The sequence below is a fragment of the Hirundo rustica genome, chromosome 10, assembly GCF_015227805.2.
Source record: "Hirundo rustica isolate bHirRus1 chromosome 10, bHirRus1.pri.v3, whole genome shotgun sequence".
NCBI lineage: Eukaryota > Metazoa > Chordata > Aves > Passeriformes > Hirundinidae > Hirundo > Hirundo rustica.
In genome coordinates, this window is record NC_053459.1 from 20,526,026 (window position 1) to 20,541,065 (window position 15,040).

The 15,040-nt window shown below is 37.5% G+C and overlaps 1 protein-coding gene across 9 annotated transcripts in view; it reads right to left on the reverse strand.

The window, feature by feature from the left end:
• Positions 1-7,338: 7,338 nt before the first annotated feature.
• Positions 7,339-15,040, reverse strand: part of NLGN1 (neuroligin 1) — a 422,565-nt gene continuing 414,863 nt past the window's right edge. For all 9 annotated transcript variants that reach the window (XM_040074143.2, XM_040074141.2, XM_040074139.2 and 6 more), the window contains 2 exons: positions 10,961-11,750; positions 7,339-9,969 (listed from right to left, as the gene is read on the reverse strand). In XM_040074143.2, coding sequence (XP_039930077.1) covers positions 9,147-9,969; positions 10,961-11,750 — 1,613 coding nt within the window. In that variant the 3' untranslated portion in view covers positions 7,339-9,146. The remainder of the gene's footprint in view (positions 9,970-10,960; positions 11,751-15,040) is intronic.

The window sequence follows — 15,040 nt, forward strand, 5'->3', positions numbered from 1 at the left end:
TGCCTAAAATAAGGACTCCTTTGCACCAGAACAGGCAGCCAGTCTTTTTTGTTAAGTACACCTATTGTGTGTTAAATGTGTCTAAACCCACGCTAACTTCTGAGGAGAATCAGCCCATTTGATCAAAGGAGCTCAAACTGGCAAAACACAGCAGTCTCACCAAGTGTGACAAGAAGCTCCATTTCTGCTGGTGTGCCAGACTGCTCAGTAGTGGTTTGATCTCCCAGATTCACTCCTCTGGGCTGGTTTTTCCTCCAGCTCCTCTTCCCTCCTTTCTCTCCCCTACGGCATTTCTCTGTTCTGCATTTCCACTTTGCCAGCTCAATCCTAATGGGACTTACCTCTCACAAAGCAATATCACAGGGAATGAAGCATTGTGGAACTGGCAATTGCTGTAAACCTCATCACTGTGCCTGATCTTGGATGCATCTATCTCATTTTGGAGCTATTTATAGAGACAGGAGAAATAAGAACAACTCCAGCCCACGTAACTATCCCAAGGCAGAATCCACTCTGAAATGCATTCCATGCTATAGGAGCCATCTGCAGCTTCCCCCAGTTGTAGCTATGCTTACTATCCTAAAGTTTCTACACTATAAAGCCTTTTAAGTGAGGATTTTTCATTACTTCCTGCCTTTCAGTTCTGATCACTGCTGGTCTTACTTCCTCAGCCTGAGGCACACTGTAATAAAATAAAAACCAGGGATGAAAACTTGAGATTCTGTTCTATGCAACTAAAAAAAAAAAAAAGATTGTTGATAACATATATGTATGTATAAATAACTGCTTGTGTCAGGCTTTCATAGTTAAGTGTACCTGTGAAAGACAGAAAGGATCATAAATCTGTTCACCTCCTTTTGGTTCTCTCTTGGGCAGCAAGGAAAAACAGATAACTAGTAGACAAAGATTTATCCAATATTAAAATTCCTACACTAGGCACCTAACACCGGTGGTTAAATTTAGGAAGGAAGAATTTCATGCTGAAAACCTTCAACATCCAGCACAAACCTACAGCAGAAACACCTCCTACAATCACACCCAAAATTTCAACCCTCCTGCTCCCTTGAGAGGGGAAGCAAAAGGCTCTTCTGAGATAAAAATGAGTAGAAAATTCGGTTTGATGTTGCCCACCTGTATTCCATCCCTCCTGCAAGGAGAGGGGCCCATATTTCCCAGGCGCAGTCAGCAGAAGTTTGGCTGTTTCCTGCAGGGGGTCAGCAGGGGCTCAGATCCGTGGAACAGCTGTAGCACAGACAGGCACTGCAACCAAACCCTCTCCAGAGCAAAGGTCTGAGTGCCTGCACAGCCACCAAAATCCAGCAGCACTTGTCTGAAGTGCGGCCATGAGCTGCAAGGTGTTCATTTTTAAGCTTTTTAATCTAGCAAGCAGTTGAGTTTATGAGCCTCAGCTCGTGTCTGGAGGCACACCCTTGCCTTAGCTCCAAATTCCCTGTGGAATTGCACCTCTGGCATCTTTCAAAGGGAAAAAATTACCATCTGTGTGTGCTGGATAATTCAGTGATGGCTGTGAACTCCCTGGCACCTGCCTGTCATTATTGACTGAAGGCACTCTTGTACCTTGCCAGGAGAGGCTGGCCTTGCCCACGCTGGATGCTGGAGACACTGGAGCAGCCTAGATTTCCATTCCCACCCTGAACAGCAATCCTTGTAGGTGGGAGTTCGTAAATTAATAGCCCTGGATAGATATGCAACTACAAGAAAAACAATGTAAAGCATAATTCCCACCTGAAGGTGCAAGAACACTGATAAAATTAAGTGAAGAAAACAAATTTAAATTATTTCAAATATTTGCATTTGTGTGTGAGACAGTAGAAGCTATGTGAGAGGGAATGAAGAATAAAATTGCACTTATCACACAAGAAACAATTTTTTAAAAACCTAATAAAACCTGTAAGGAAGCAAGAAAAAAATATTCATAAATGAAAGGATTATGACATTTAAGTAACTGATGAATTAATTAGAGACAGCAAATTGCACCTAGCAGTAGTCCAAGCTGCAACAACTTGATAAAAAACAGAGATTTTCTAGTTTTAAAATAAAATCCTTTAGCTGAATTGTAGAAAGGAGCCAGGACAAATATGAATTCAACAAAGGGGCATTCACATGCGGTATTATAGTACAGTCTAAATTCTAGTAACTGAGCCCTTTTAAACCTAAGATAAACTGTATTGTTGAAAAAGGATTACTTGTATAAAAAAAATAAATCTCATATATATAATTATTATCAGTATTGTATTAAATTTTACAAATATTTCTTCTTCTGTCAAGCACAGCAAAATTTGGGAGTGTTTTCATGCTTCCGTGGTGTATCTCAGAAGTACAGCTGGGAGTGCTTTTCCAGAGAAGTCCCTTTTCATGACTTTAACCCTGCTCTTTCCTCCTGGACAAGGCAAAAGGAGAATGCCCAAAAAGGTTCCTGGCTGCAGCAATTAAGATTGTATCTTTTGCTGGCTTATGGTCAGCCTTCAGAGAATCAGGACACTCAAAACAGCCTATAAGAATAAACACCAAAACAAACAAACCCAAATCCCAACTCCCAAACCCTGGCTTGTTATTTTTCTTCTATTACATTTTCTGCTCTTGGACAGTGAAGTCATGATTCATGAGAGGAAACCAATTGTTCTTGTTATCTTCATCTTCTGTGGCGAGCAGGGTGCACTTATTCCAGTTAATAACTGGGGAGAGAAAAATACATTTATGGCAAATGGATGGATGTTAAAGAAAAATCAGCACGTGGCTGAACAAGGGAATCTCTACAAGCTCACCAAGATTAATTGGTTTGGGGTGTTATTTACCACAGTGAAGGTCCCACTTCCATGAAATTGCTCTAGACTTACCTCTATGCAAATAAGAGCAAAATTTATTCATTAGTTCAGCTGAATATCACCAGTACATTAGAGTAACCTTATGAAAAGTAGAAAAACCAACACTATACAACCATATATTTGTCATCAATCAGTGAAATTTTGCACGTATTTTTCTGAAAATGCATGTTGTGTCAGATGAACCATGGATTATTTCTAGAACCTTTCGTATAGTCTTAATTGCTTAAAATTACTGCTGAAGTTGTTTCTACAAACCACTGGATGGAACAGGTACACTGGACACCTCATCCTTCCAAACTGCCTCCTGCCACAAGGTTCTGCCCCTCTCCTCATTTTATTCTGGGGAAAATTTATCAAGAGTATAAATCAGGTTCATGGGGTCTGGCTCACAACTGCCTTGCAGTCTCAGAATTTCCTTTTCTATCCTTCATGCCCAGGAGGTCCAGTCAGGCTCGATGATTTCCTCACTAACCGAACAAAATCACTAGGTGATTTTTTTTTTCCTTTTTTTTGTGTTTTTAATTATGCAATTGAAGTTTTCAGCTCATAGAGTATTTCACCAATCTCCTGTTAACTGAGCTGTAGTAACACCACATCTGAGTGCCAGTGGTTATCAACTTCCATTTGAAAAAAAGTTACTGGCTCTTATAGCTGTAGAGCAAAAAACCTGGGTAGCACTATAGGCTTAAAAACTCCACCTTTTTTTTGTTTTTTTTTAATGGCATCATTATAAAGCTCAGCTCACAGATGCTGTTGCCTGGCCTTGCTGACATCGAGACGGGAAAATTCAGATGACAGAGAAAATCCAGCTATTTCTGTCCTGAATTTATAGCAACATGTGGCCTGGTTGGAGCAGACTTCCAACTGCTGTCAAGTGTCATTGTGGCTTTGACAGACAGGTCAACATATAGATCTGAGGATCAGGAAGAACTAGATGTTCCTTTCTATATAGATTTTAACATAAAAATTTCTACAGCGTGCTAAAGCTGAAAACTCTGGTACTAATCTTTTCTTTGCATCCATGTAATTTCAGGTTGTTGGGGTTTTTTTATTTAATATAGAAGACTTTTTTTCCACAAGAATTTTGGCCTTACATGCAAATATCCATAAGCATATTTTAAAGCATGTTTTAAAGCCTGGTAGTGCTCATAAATCAGGATAGTGATACTTGTAATAATTTCTGTGAGTGGGTGTTCATGTGCACGAGAAGAAATGCAAAATTGGACAGTGAGATGAGCCATGATGAACATTAAAGGTCCAGAAGCGGATTGATAGCTGGTGTAAATTGTCAGGGCTTCATTGACTCCAGTGGTCCCGCGATAAACACTAATTCAGCTGGAGCTAAAAACATTGTCATCATCTTATCAGCTGCTCAGTGGAGAATGCTGAATGAGGGGCAGGGTTGCCTCCACACCTTTGAATGGTGCAAAAAGGTAAAATTCCCTGGTTAGACTCATGTTTTGAAATCTCCTTTATTGGCTGTGTGTGGGTATGCATGTGGAGACAGATGCATTTATGCACAAGAAGGCATTTTCTGAGACAAATACATGGTGTCTACTGCTGTGATGGTGCTTTCATCTTCAAATGGAAACAAAATAAATTTCAAGAGACTGTAATTTGCTTGTACAAATTTGTTGCACTCTTAGAGGTTTTTCATTCATCCCAGTAGCAAAGGGACACGAAACTCAGGTTTTAATCCACAATTTACATACAATACTTAAATCCTTTTTCAAAACTAAAGCTTGTTACAGAAATTATGGTTTCCCAGGTGTACAAATTACTGAGAATTATAATATCAACAAAAAGGAATGAAGCTGGGTTGCATATAAAAATCTGCACCTCCTAGGTGACTCTCAACAGGTTTTTTCCTAAATATTTTCCACCAGATAAGGTTCATTACCTTGTTCGAACCATTTCCCATTTCACAACGTTAAGATTTTACTGAACCTGTATATAAGAAATTAATTATACAATGGCATGAGCAGAACCTAAGAGAGAAGGGACTTTGTGCATGGCTGGTGATGAACTCATCGATTCTGCTGCGAAGTTCTCCTGAACACCTTATCAAATGCTGCTGATTTCTGGTCTGCATACAAATGAATTGATGTGGCAGAATGGAATCAAATTAGAATGTTTAGAGTAAAGGCCCATTTGCCACGTTTCAAATTGTTCATATTTACTTGGAGGCCTCAGGAGGGCATCTTAATCTTATAGTGTTATTATTTCTAATAGAAAAAGAGATTTTTAATGTTATTTGGAGAAAGTCCCTTAGCTTGCAGACTGGGGAAAAAAAAAAAAAAAAAAAAAAAAAAAAAAAGCAGAACTGCTGCAACAGATATTTTGACAAGAGCTTTGAATGAAAAATAACAAAACCTCTGAAGGGAATTTCCCATTAATCTAATTTATTTGGAAGCACATTTTCACAATAATTAAATTATCTAACGTTCGCTTACATTAAAAAGCGACCATCTGTAACTGTTCAATACTAGAAAAAAAGGTGGGGGGGCAAGGCCAATATTTTAAAGTAACATCACAGGGAAAAGAGCAACAACTTCCAAACATCAAAGGAATACCATGATGTTTGACAGCTTCCTATGAAGTCAGCTGTTTCATCTCCTAGTGAAGTTGGCAACAGAAATTCCAGCATCTTCTATGCAGTGGTGTCTTTGAAACTGTAACATCTTTATTTGTTAGACCTCCATTCATCCGGTTTTCAGGGTGTCTGAGTAACAGAAACATCTGATAATTAAAGACTTGTTACACAGGAATCCATGTTTAGTACAGACAACAGAAATAACATCCACATTTTCCTACAGAGGATTTTATCCAGGAAGTTCATCCATGCCTTGCAAGTCTTCCGTGGGTGGAGAGTACCAGGTATAACCAACTGAGATACCATTGAGCAAAATGCGTTTTTTATCGGTTTTATTTCTCCTAGAAATGTCAGCACAGCACATTATATTGCCTGTAATTTTAATAGATAAACGAGACAATGATTCCATTGTTAATTTTTTTTTCCTCAAAATGGTAGGATACATTTTCTTAAAAAGGTCTGCAAACATATTTACAAAAGTGTGAAATCAATAAATGCAGGCTCTTCATATTTTTACTGAACTTCCAAAGACTGACTGATATCCTAATTTTATTGGAAATCTGGTCCAAGGATGATACAAGAAATTAAATATCACACTCAGTTTTGCTTTTGTGTAGGCTACCATGAAAAACAAATCAAATAGATAAAATATTATGAAAAGAACAAACTTATATTCCATGAAGCACATGAAGATATTCCAAAACCATTTCTTATTTCATTTCAGCTTTAAAACATCTCTTTCTCCTTCTTAACGTTGTGTTAAAACATGGGACACCTTCTTACTTTTGGAAAGCCAGCTGCTGTAATGTCAGTATAAAGTAGCCACTGAAATATCATTCACAGTATCTGCATCACAGGAATGGACTTTTTTTTTTTTTTTTTTTCCAAAACAGTAGTGACAAAATTTGTGTTGTTGCCTTCATCTTTCACATTTTAAATAATATTGGCTGACAGAAATAAAGTGTATTGTCATGCTTGGTTTACCTAAATCATTTATTTTGTAACTAATAAAAGTAAACAATTACCAGATACTGTATATATAGAGATATATAGATATATGGCCACAAATAAACTATAGTAGAAAGTTATTTTGGTTTTGATAAAGTTAAGAAAAGCACATAAAATCATATTTCATTAATATCTTGTTTTATGGCCATCAATATTTTTGTATTTTTTTTTGTTTTGTTTTGTTTCATCAACATAGCAAAATACAATCTTCTTGTTAAACAATAATTATCAGATGGCAGACAATTCTTTTTATTGGTTTACATTGGCAGGTCACAGTCTAAAAGCACAACCACATCAGGCAGAAATTGCACACAGACCACCCTGGATTTTGAAGACTATTTTTTATGCTTCTACAAAAAGATTTTAATTTAAGACTGGGGGCTGTAACAAGTACCAACTAAGTACAAGTTTTTCTTTTTTTTTTTTTTTTTTTTTTTTTAATAGGTAAGAAAAATAACTGAAATTGCAGTACTTTATTTTGGTTTCAGCTTAATTTTTAATGTCTGTGCTCAATGTTAGCAAACATGCTTTAAACCTCTCATCAATCTTTTACAATAAAAGTTCAATCACCTAATAAAACCCAGGTGATTTTTTTTTCCCATCATGGAATACTGCAGATTTATTTCAATTTGGTCTGTTCCTCGCCTTTATGTGGTGACTGTCACAATGTCAGTATTTCTGTAAAAAACGGCTGTGGTGGGGCTGGCCCATAAATGTGCAGTTTTATTAATTGTAGAAGGCACCCTCATGTCTTCAAAATCCAGACTGGTCTTAAGATATTACTCTTTATTTGAGACAGTTACCATTACTTCATTAAAAAATGACAAAACAGCAATAAACATTTTAGCTCTTTAATGAGCAAAGATCAGGTCTCTTAACATTGGAATAATATTCGTTATCCAGATTATCTTTATTTCACTCAGTGACCAGTAATATGGCCAAGAAATACAAAGTAATTTTCCATCAAGTAGTATACAATTTTTGTGTGTAATAAGCTTTCATTCTTGAAAAAGAGTAACTGAAAAGAAATGTTTCTGTTACTGCAGTTAGTTTGTCAGAGAAAGTTCTTCGCATTATCTTACAAACTATCAAAATTGCTAGTAATTTGAAAAAATGTAAAAAAAAATCACATAACTTTAGTCTAATAGAAATATAGTACAGGTAAGAGAGAAAGTATTTATCAGGGATGTGCTCTTAAGTCCATCTCAATTATTTCTTTTATATAAATGTACATCTGATTACATATACAAATGTTTTGAAAGGACCGTCGTATAGAATTACTGGGAAGCAACAGGGGAATGAAAAATTTCTTGTGATTTTAGAACATTCACAGCAAATCACACAAACATATGTAGTATCCTGATTTTTAAATTTCCAGTTGTTCACTCTCTCCCCGTTCTCATATACCCTCTTTTACTGCACTCTTGCCATCTGGTCTAGAGAATTGATTGGAATGACAAAGCTAATGTATAGCAAAAAGGGAATTAACATTATATTAAGATAGTATAAGTAAACATTGTAACATGCAACATGAGTTGAAACAATAAACTGAAAGGTGTAATCAGAGCGGTAATATTGGGGCATTTTTGAATGGCAAAATGTCATTGCAATTAAATTTTAGGACACACTTTACCTTATCAATTTGAACAAAATACTCTGTAACTAAATCACAGCAAATTATAAATCCTTCATCAAAGGAGATTCCATTAAAGTTATAGTTATTTGAAAGTTCGAAATTATTTTGGTGGGAAGGAAAAAGAACATTAATAGTATACATTTTTTTTTTTTTTTGTCTGGGATTCATATCAGTGAGGGTCCACCACTGTATACCTAGAATGCCATAAATACCTTTAGGAACTGTTGCAATCCCTTGTTTTGGAAGCTACCATGAAATATTTTACTGTAATTACTTTTGCCCCTTTAAAAAAACTTCTTTAGGTTGTGCCAATTGATGGAGAAAGCTTCTATTAAAAACTCCAGTGGGATGAGAAGAATTTTAATTACGGCTTAATCAGCAGCACAGCCACCAAGCATATAAATTATCATGCACGTCGTGCTAAAAAGATCCAGTTTCCTTTATTCCCACAACTTTTATACTGACAGCACTTATGTGATAATGTTGTACCTGCCAGGGCTGTAAAACTTCTCTGACTGGCAGATTTCAGCATGAGCCCCTTTCTAAGGCCTTAACAGCATTGGTGCTTTGTGTACTTATTCAAATATGTAAATATGGTCTACACAAGAAAACAGGTCCAAATAAAAATTGGTGAAAATTATCTGACATTCCATTTGTGTGTCCCTTGTGCATATTTATAGGTTTTTAAAATTTTCAGTCATAGTTCTTTCCTGTTTGTGTTGCACATGCCTAACTCCATTATGTAACTTAAATCTTCAAAAAATTAACACTTGAATGTGAATGAAAAAGTATCATTCAGGACAACTGCTTCAAGCAATTGCAAACAGTTGGGTTTTTTGTTTTTGTTTCTTTTTTTTCCTTTTGTTTTGTCTGTTTCTTAAGTTCATTTGATATATGTACAATTCATTTTTTTCAAAACCCCAAATGTTCTTGATATGTATATTCACATAATATTCCTCCATATTTAAATAGTAAGAGTCTTGTAGGTTGAAAGCCAAGTAATCTTCAGTAATATCACCTACTGTAATCCATCAAAAAATAAAGTTTGTTTCGTCTTGTCTGGCTATACCCTGGTTGTTGAATGTGAATGAGGGTGGGGATGAGGATGGGGCAGAGTATTGTTCTGTCCTCCAGTAAATGTGTTGAATGTGTGTAGGGGCTGAATCCCTGGTATAGTGTTGGGGATCATTGTGATGGTGTTGGGTGTCATTAAGGGGATATCATCAGGAGACCTTCTCATAGCTAGCGTGTAGTCTGGGGGACAGGCGGTCCGGAGAACCACCTCATGTGGATGGATGGACTCACATTCATGATCCAAGTCAGTGTGCTTCATTTGGAGGGACATTATCTCCTCTTCTTGTGCATGGGTGAGATCATTGGTAGTGGTACGTTGTGGGCTACATCTCCTGTGAACATCATGTCTCCGCTTGTCCTTTTTGTAGTACAACGCTGCAAAGGCCAAAATGTTCAGGAACAGCAAAGATGCACCAACTGCGATGGTAACGCTCAATTCTGTTGAGTAGTCCCTTTGATCCACTGAAAATGGGCTCGGTTGTTGTTTGGGATCGTCTTGTTTGGCTGTAGGAAAGGCTGAAGTAACTGAAACAGAATTTTTCCTTGTGGGTCTGAAAGTATTATCAGTCGATGGCACTTTAGTTGTGGTAGAGGTATACTGTGAAATGTCGTTAAGATTGTGCAGATGAGGTACCAGTTCCAACCAAAGGTTCACTTTATTGGCCCTATAGTGTTCTTTAACTCGTGGTTTTAATCCAATGTGAAGATACAGTTGGTCTTTCTGAGAATATCTGGTCCATGCTACTTCTTCAAAACGATTTGGTTTCGTGTGGATGAATTTTGTGTCCTGCGGCACTGGTTGATTTGGGTCACTAAAAGAAAACGATATCTCCAATGTTACAAAGCATTTCAAATGGAATTATGAAATTAACATAATTAAGATTTTATACTAAACATTTAAGACTGCCTTTGAACGGAGCAGATTGCTATTCCCTAAAATTAGAGGTCTTAATAATCTTGATTAGAAACAGCATTATGCAAAAGAACCCTTCTTTTACACAGACTTCAGCGACTTCCCTGGTTCTCCAGAATGTTGGTGTCTTACAGTGAAATCTTGTGCTGCTGTGGGAAGATTGGCTGGGGTGTGGTGATGTGGACAAATGTCTATGAGAGACCAGTGTGAGAGAATATTAAGATTTTTCCTGTCATTTTTGGCAGCATAAAGTTCATACAATTCTGCATTTCTGTACCTGTGAATCATCAGTGGCCTTCCAGAGGGGAAGGATCATGGCAGAGCCCAACTCAGCGCAATGCATAATCAAAAATAAGTGGTCAAATGTAACAAAGGTTTTTGAACTCCAGTAGGAAAAAAAAAAAAAAAAAAGTAATGAAAATGGCAGCACTTTCCAAGTTTAAAGTCACATATTTTATGGTCAGAAGTGAGAATTTAAGATAAAGCATGCTACAGAAATTAGCTATATTATATTTGATGCAATATTTAGGTAATTTTGTGTCTCATGGGATGAAAGTATCAGTGGTGGGGTAAAAACAGGTACTAATGTAGCTGGTTTTAACAATACACATATGTTAAATGCTTAGTTTTACATTTTCCAGAGTTTTCTTAATTAGTTTTGTGTATATTTAAAAATTCCGTTGCAGAGAATCTGCAAAGATATTGTTCCCTCTTTTTCCTACAACATGTAAGTGGGCCAAGGGACATTACAGTAAACATGAATATCCAACTCAATTCTTAATCTCTTATTCATCCTACAAGTACAGAGGAATTCCCAAGGCAGATAACAAATGGAAAGCACCATTCCATCCAAAGTTTTCATACAAGACCATTCATTATCTGGTACTCACCCAGTTTTTGCAAAGTTTGTCCAGTACGTCATCACCACTGCGCTTAGCATGACATCATTTTTGGAGAAATTACAAGGAAATAACTCAGTAGGACCAATCATGGGGATTCCTAGCACGTAAGGAACCTCATCTCCATGGGCTGCATCTGCCCATGCAGGTACCTGATCTGTCTGGCAGTGATGGTAGAAGGCATAGAAATACGTAGGCGATCCAAAATTCGAGTGAAGATCCGCTGTGGCCACTGCTGGTGCAACCCACTGGTGATCAGTAAACAAAGCCAGCAGTGTTTTCCTTCTGGTCTCAGGGTTGTGCCGGTCTGCCCAGTCTGTGTACATAAATTTAATAGTTTCCCTCAATATATCTTTGCCTTCGGGGTATCCGTACAGGTTATCGACAAAATTAGAGACTGCAAAGTCAAAATCACTGGCTGATATGCCATCTTCGCTATCCACAATATTCTCAACAAACTTCAACCCTTCCCCTTGGTTAACTCCCAGCATGATGTCGTAGTTGAGGAATTCTCCTTGTTCCATCAAGATCTGAGGGTCGTCTGGTATCACGTCGCCGTCGATTACTGGTCCAAAGGCTATGTGGTATCTTGCTGGCTGAATGTCCTGGTCGACAAGTTCTCTGTAAGGCTTCTTCTGTAGACATTCTACCAGTTCTACAGTGTCTGACATGTTGCAACCAACTTTTGTAGCCAACATCCTGGCATATTTTGCAGGCTGAAAGCTAACTGCCCAGCTGGAGAGAGCTGTTCCACTCTGAGCTATTGCTCTTTGAAAAAGTCCTGTGGGGAGAAATATTTGAAAACTACTGAAGCGACCTTGAAACAGCCACAGACCTTGAAAGATTCAAAGGGGTTCTTTGAAACAATAGAAAACTTCAACAGAAGAGATATCTGATTCTTAATAGTACTTAAATATATGGGGTGAGGAGATCTGACTGCTGTTGTACCTACAGGTAATGTGCATAAAATAAATGCGGTACGTACTGAAGCAAATGATTCTCCCTCAATATAGTCCAGCTGAGGAACAGATTTTCCAAAGAAACTCGGGAAGAAAAAGCATTACCTTATGTAGGACAACACTATCAGGCTAAAGCAAATTCTTAAAGTTAAAGCACCGTATAGGTAGGAGGAAAAGACATCAAGTCTCTTAAATGGGTTATTGTTCAAGCCATCAGCAGCATGCATGCATACAACTACGTGTTAAATAAATCTATTACACTTTTTAATGTTTTCTTTGGGATTAAACTTGGTTTGAAAGGTGCAGTGCTTTTAAATTGTGTATCAGTGCAAAAGTTTGTATTATTGAGTAATAGATGAGAAGGTACCTGGCAGCTATTAAATTTATAAGTGCCTAAGTCAAAATCCTTTCTTGTAAGGAGCTTTTTTAAGGCAGGTTTATATTGATCGCACTTACATAAAAAGGGAAATGATGTATTTTACACTGTTTAGCTTTGTAATTCAGAGATTTAAACATATGTTCAGGTGTTCAGTTAAAGGAGAGAGAATGATCTGGCACTGCATATAAACTTGCAATAAATCCCAAAGACTTCAGTGCAATTAACTTAAATTTATGCTGATTTAATTAGCATTTTGGACCAGGAATTCTACCCAAAGAAATAACAAAATATGTTAAAATTTATGTTTCCTCTCCCCTCTGTAACGATTTTTCAAACATGTCATAGGTGATAGCCTCGCTCCCTTGTAGTCAGTAAATTAATGCAATTATTCTGCTATTGGCTTTCATGCAATCAGAGCTCCATGCTTGTTCTGATACTTGTGCTCCCTTTGCATTTTTCCACTCCGTTTAAGGAGGGCACTTTGGGTTCCGAAAGAGATTATAAGTCCGAACCTTGTGTAAAATACTGCTCAGAAAAAATATTTAGGTAATTTGGGTTGTATTTAATAGGTATTTAGACAGTTTTTAGGTAACGGTGACCTTTCTGCTGTTTTGTGAGAGTTTTTTTAATGATTCTCATAAAAATTAATTTCAGTATCATACCTTTTGCACAAACTACTGGAAAATATTTTATACTGGACCCCTACCTCCTATAGGTCACTATGGGTAATACAAAATGGTTTATAGTGTTCAAAAGTTATGTTGATTTAAGATAAATTGGTCAAAATTTTGTTTAATTTGTGCTGATAGGCACCTGTAGTGCTTCCGCTGTCTCTGGTGGAGTTGTTAAGGGAGGGAAAGTGACACCTGGCCTCCCTCAATTCCACCAGGAGCCTTTGGTCCAGTGCTCGATGAATAGCTGGATACTCCCACCAGAGGAGCTGGAGTCAAGGCGCTCAGCTTACCTCTGAAATTTATTCCAATAACGCACTAGATGGCTATTGCTTTGATAAGCAGCATATTTCTATTGATAAAAATCCTCCCTAGCCTCTAAATCAAATCAGAGAAATGCTTTTACAGCCTTTATTGCACCACCAGACCCTGTACACTCAAAAATAAGTTGGAATCTGTTGCTGGCAGGAAATGTTTTACAAGCTTCTTGGGAATTTTTAAATCATTCTAGATTGTATTAGGTCCTAATCGAAAAGTCTCCAAATTAGATAGGTGTAGAGACTGAAATGTGTAAACTCAAGCCTCTTCCTAAACTTATGAGAAGTCATATCCGAGATATTATTTTCTTGCAAGATATGAGTAAAAATAAGAATGAACTTGAGCTATAAACAGCTAAAAATAAATTTGCATGTTTATAAGGTCAGATATTGAGCTAGTATAAATCAGCTCCGAGTCAGTAGAATTACCACAGAGGATCCAAGCATTGTAATAAATGTAACTAAATGACAAAGCTGAATTTTCACAAAGATGTATTTCATGATAATTCATAATGTGTGAGGGGTTTTGCATATTGTGTAAATCTAACTTTATTGCTTTATTAAATATATCTGAACAAGGACAGAAAGCGTAAGCTACGTGTAAGAAAATGCTGATACAAACACGGTGGCTTGCTAAGTGCTACATAAACATCAGGTGCTGGATAAAGTAAAAGTGGTCAAGTCCTTTGGCCATAAAACCATCTGAGGAAGTGAAACAAAACATCCCTCCTTGTGCTGAAGAATGCTGACAGAGCTACTCCTCCCCTCAAACCATTTGGTGAAAAATGAACAGTATGAAAAATTATTTTCATTCTGTCACAGAATTCGTGGCAGAAATTTGTACTTCACAGGATGGAGAATTACATTTTTATCTGATAATGTGTATGATTATTACTGCTTATGGGCTTCAGACTGATGGAAGAAAGATTTAGGTGTTCAGTGGGCCATAGTGCTTTGTGGCCCTTATTCAATCTCTCACCACAGTAAATAATAATAATTTGCATATATTCATCTATATTTTGAGAGCACTTTGTGAAGATGGGCACTGCTCTGCCCACTTGCAGGTGGGTGGCTGTGAACAGCTCCATCTTGAAACAGGCTGAATTCTCCCTCTCAACTGCCAAGGGAATCTTTCAGAGGGAAATAACAGAAGCAAAGAGAGTTTCTGAATTTATAGCTTATGAAACAGACTGGTTGATAATCATAGAATCACAGAATCCCAGAATGGTTTGGTTTGGAAGGGACCTTGAAGCTCATCCTGTTCCACCCCCTGCTATGGGGGCAGGGACACCTTCCACTGTCCCAGGCTGCTCCAGGACAAATCCAGCCTCGCCCAGGACACTTCCAGGGACCCAGGGGCAGCCACAGCTTCTCTGGGCACCCTGTGCCAGGGCCTCACCACCCTCACAGGGAAGAATTTCTGATCTTACCCTGCCCTCTATCAGTCTGAAGCCCTTCCCCCTTGTCCTATCACTATATGCTCTTATAAAAAGTCCTTCTCCACCTCTCCTGTGTGAATATGAAACAACACGAAACAAAAGAGGGTATGGAAATGTTAAGAAATAGCTGTTCTTATTTGAACCAGACTGATTTATATTTTCTTTTTTCTTTCTTTTTTTATTTAATGGCAGATCTAACCACCTCCAAATGAAACATAACATACATGGGAGTGTGGTGAGTCGATCTGTTTAATCCAAATTTCATCAAAGCATGTGTTTGCTTCTAAAAGAAATGCTCAAAAATTT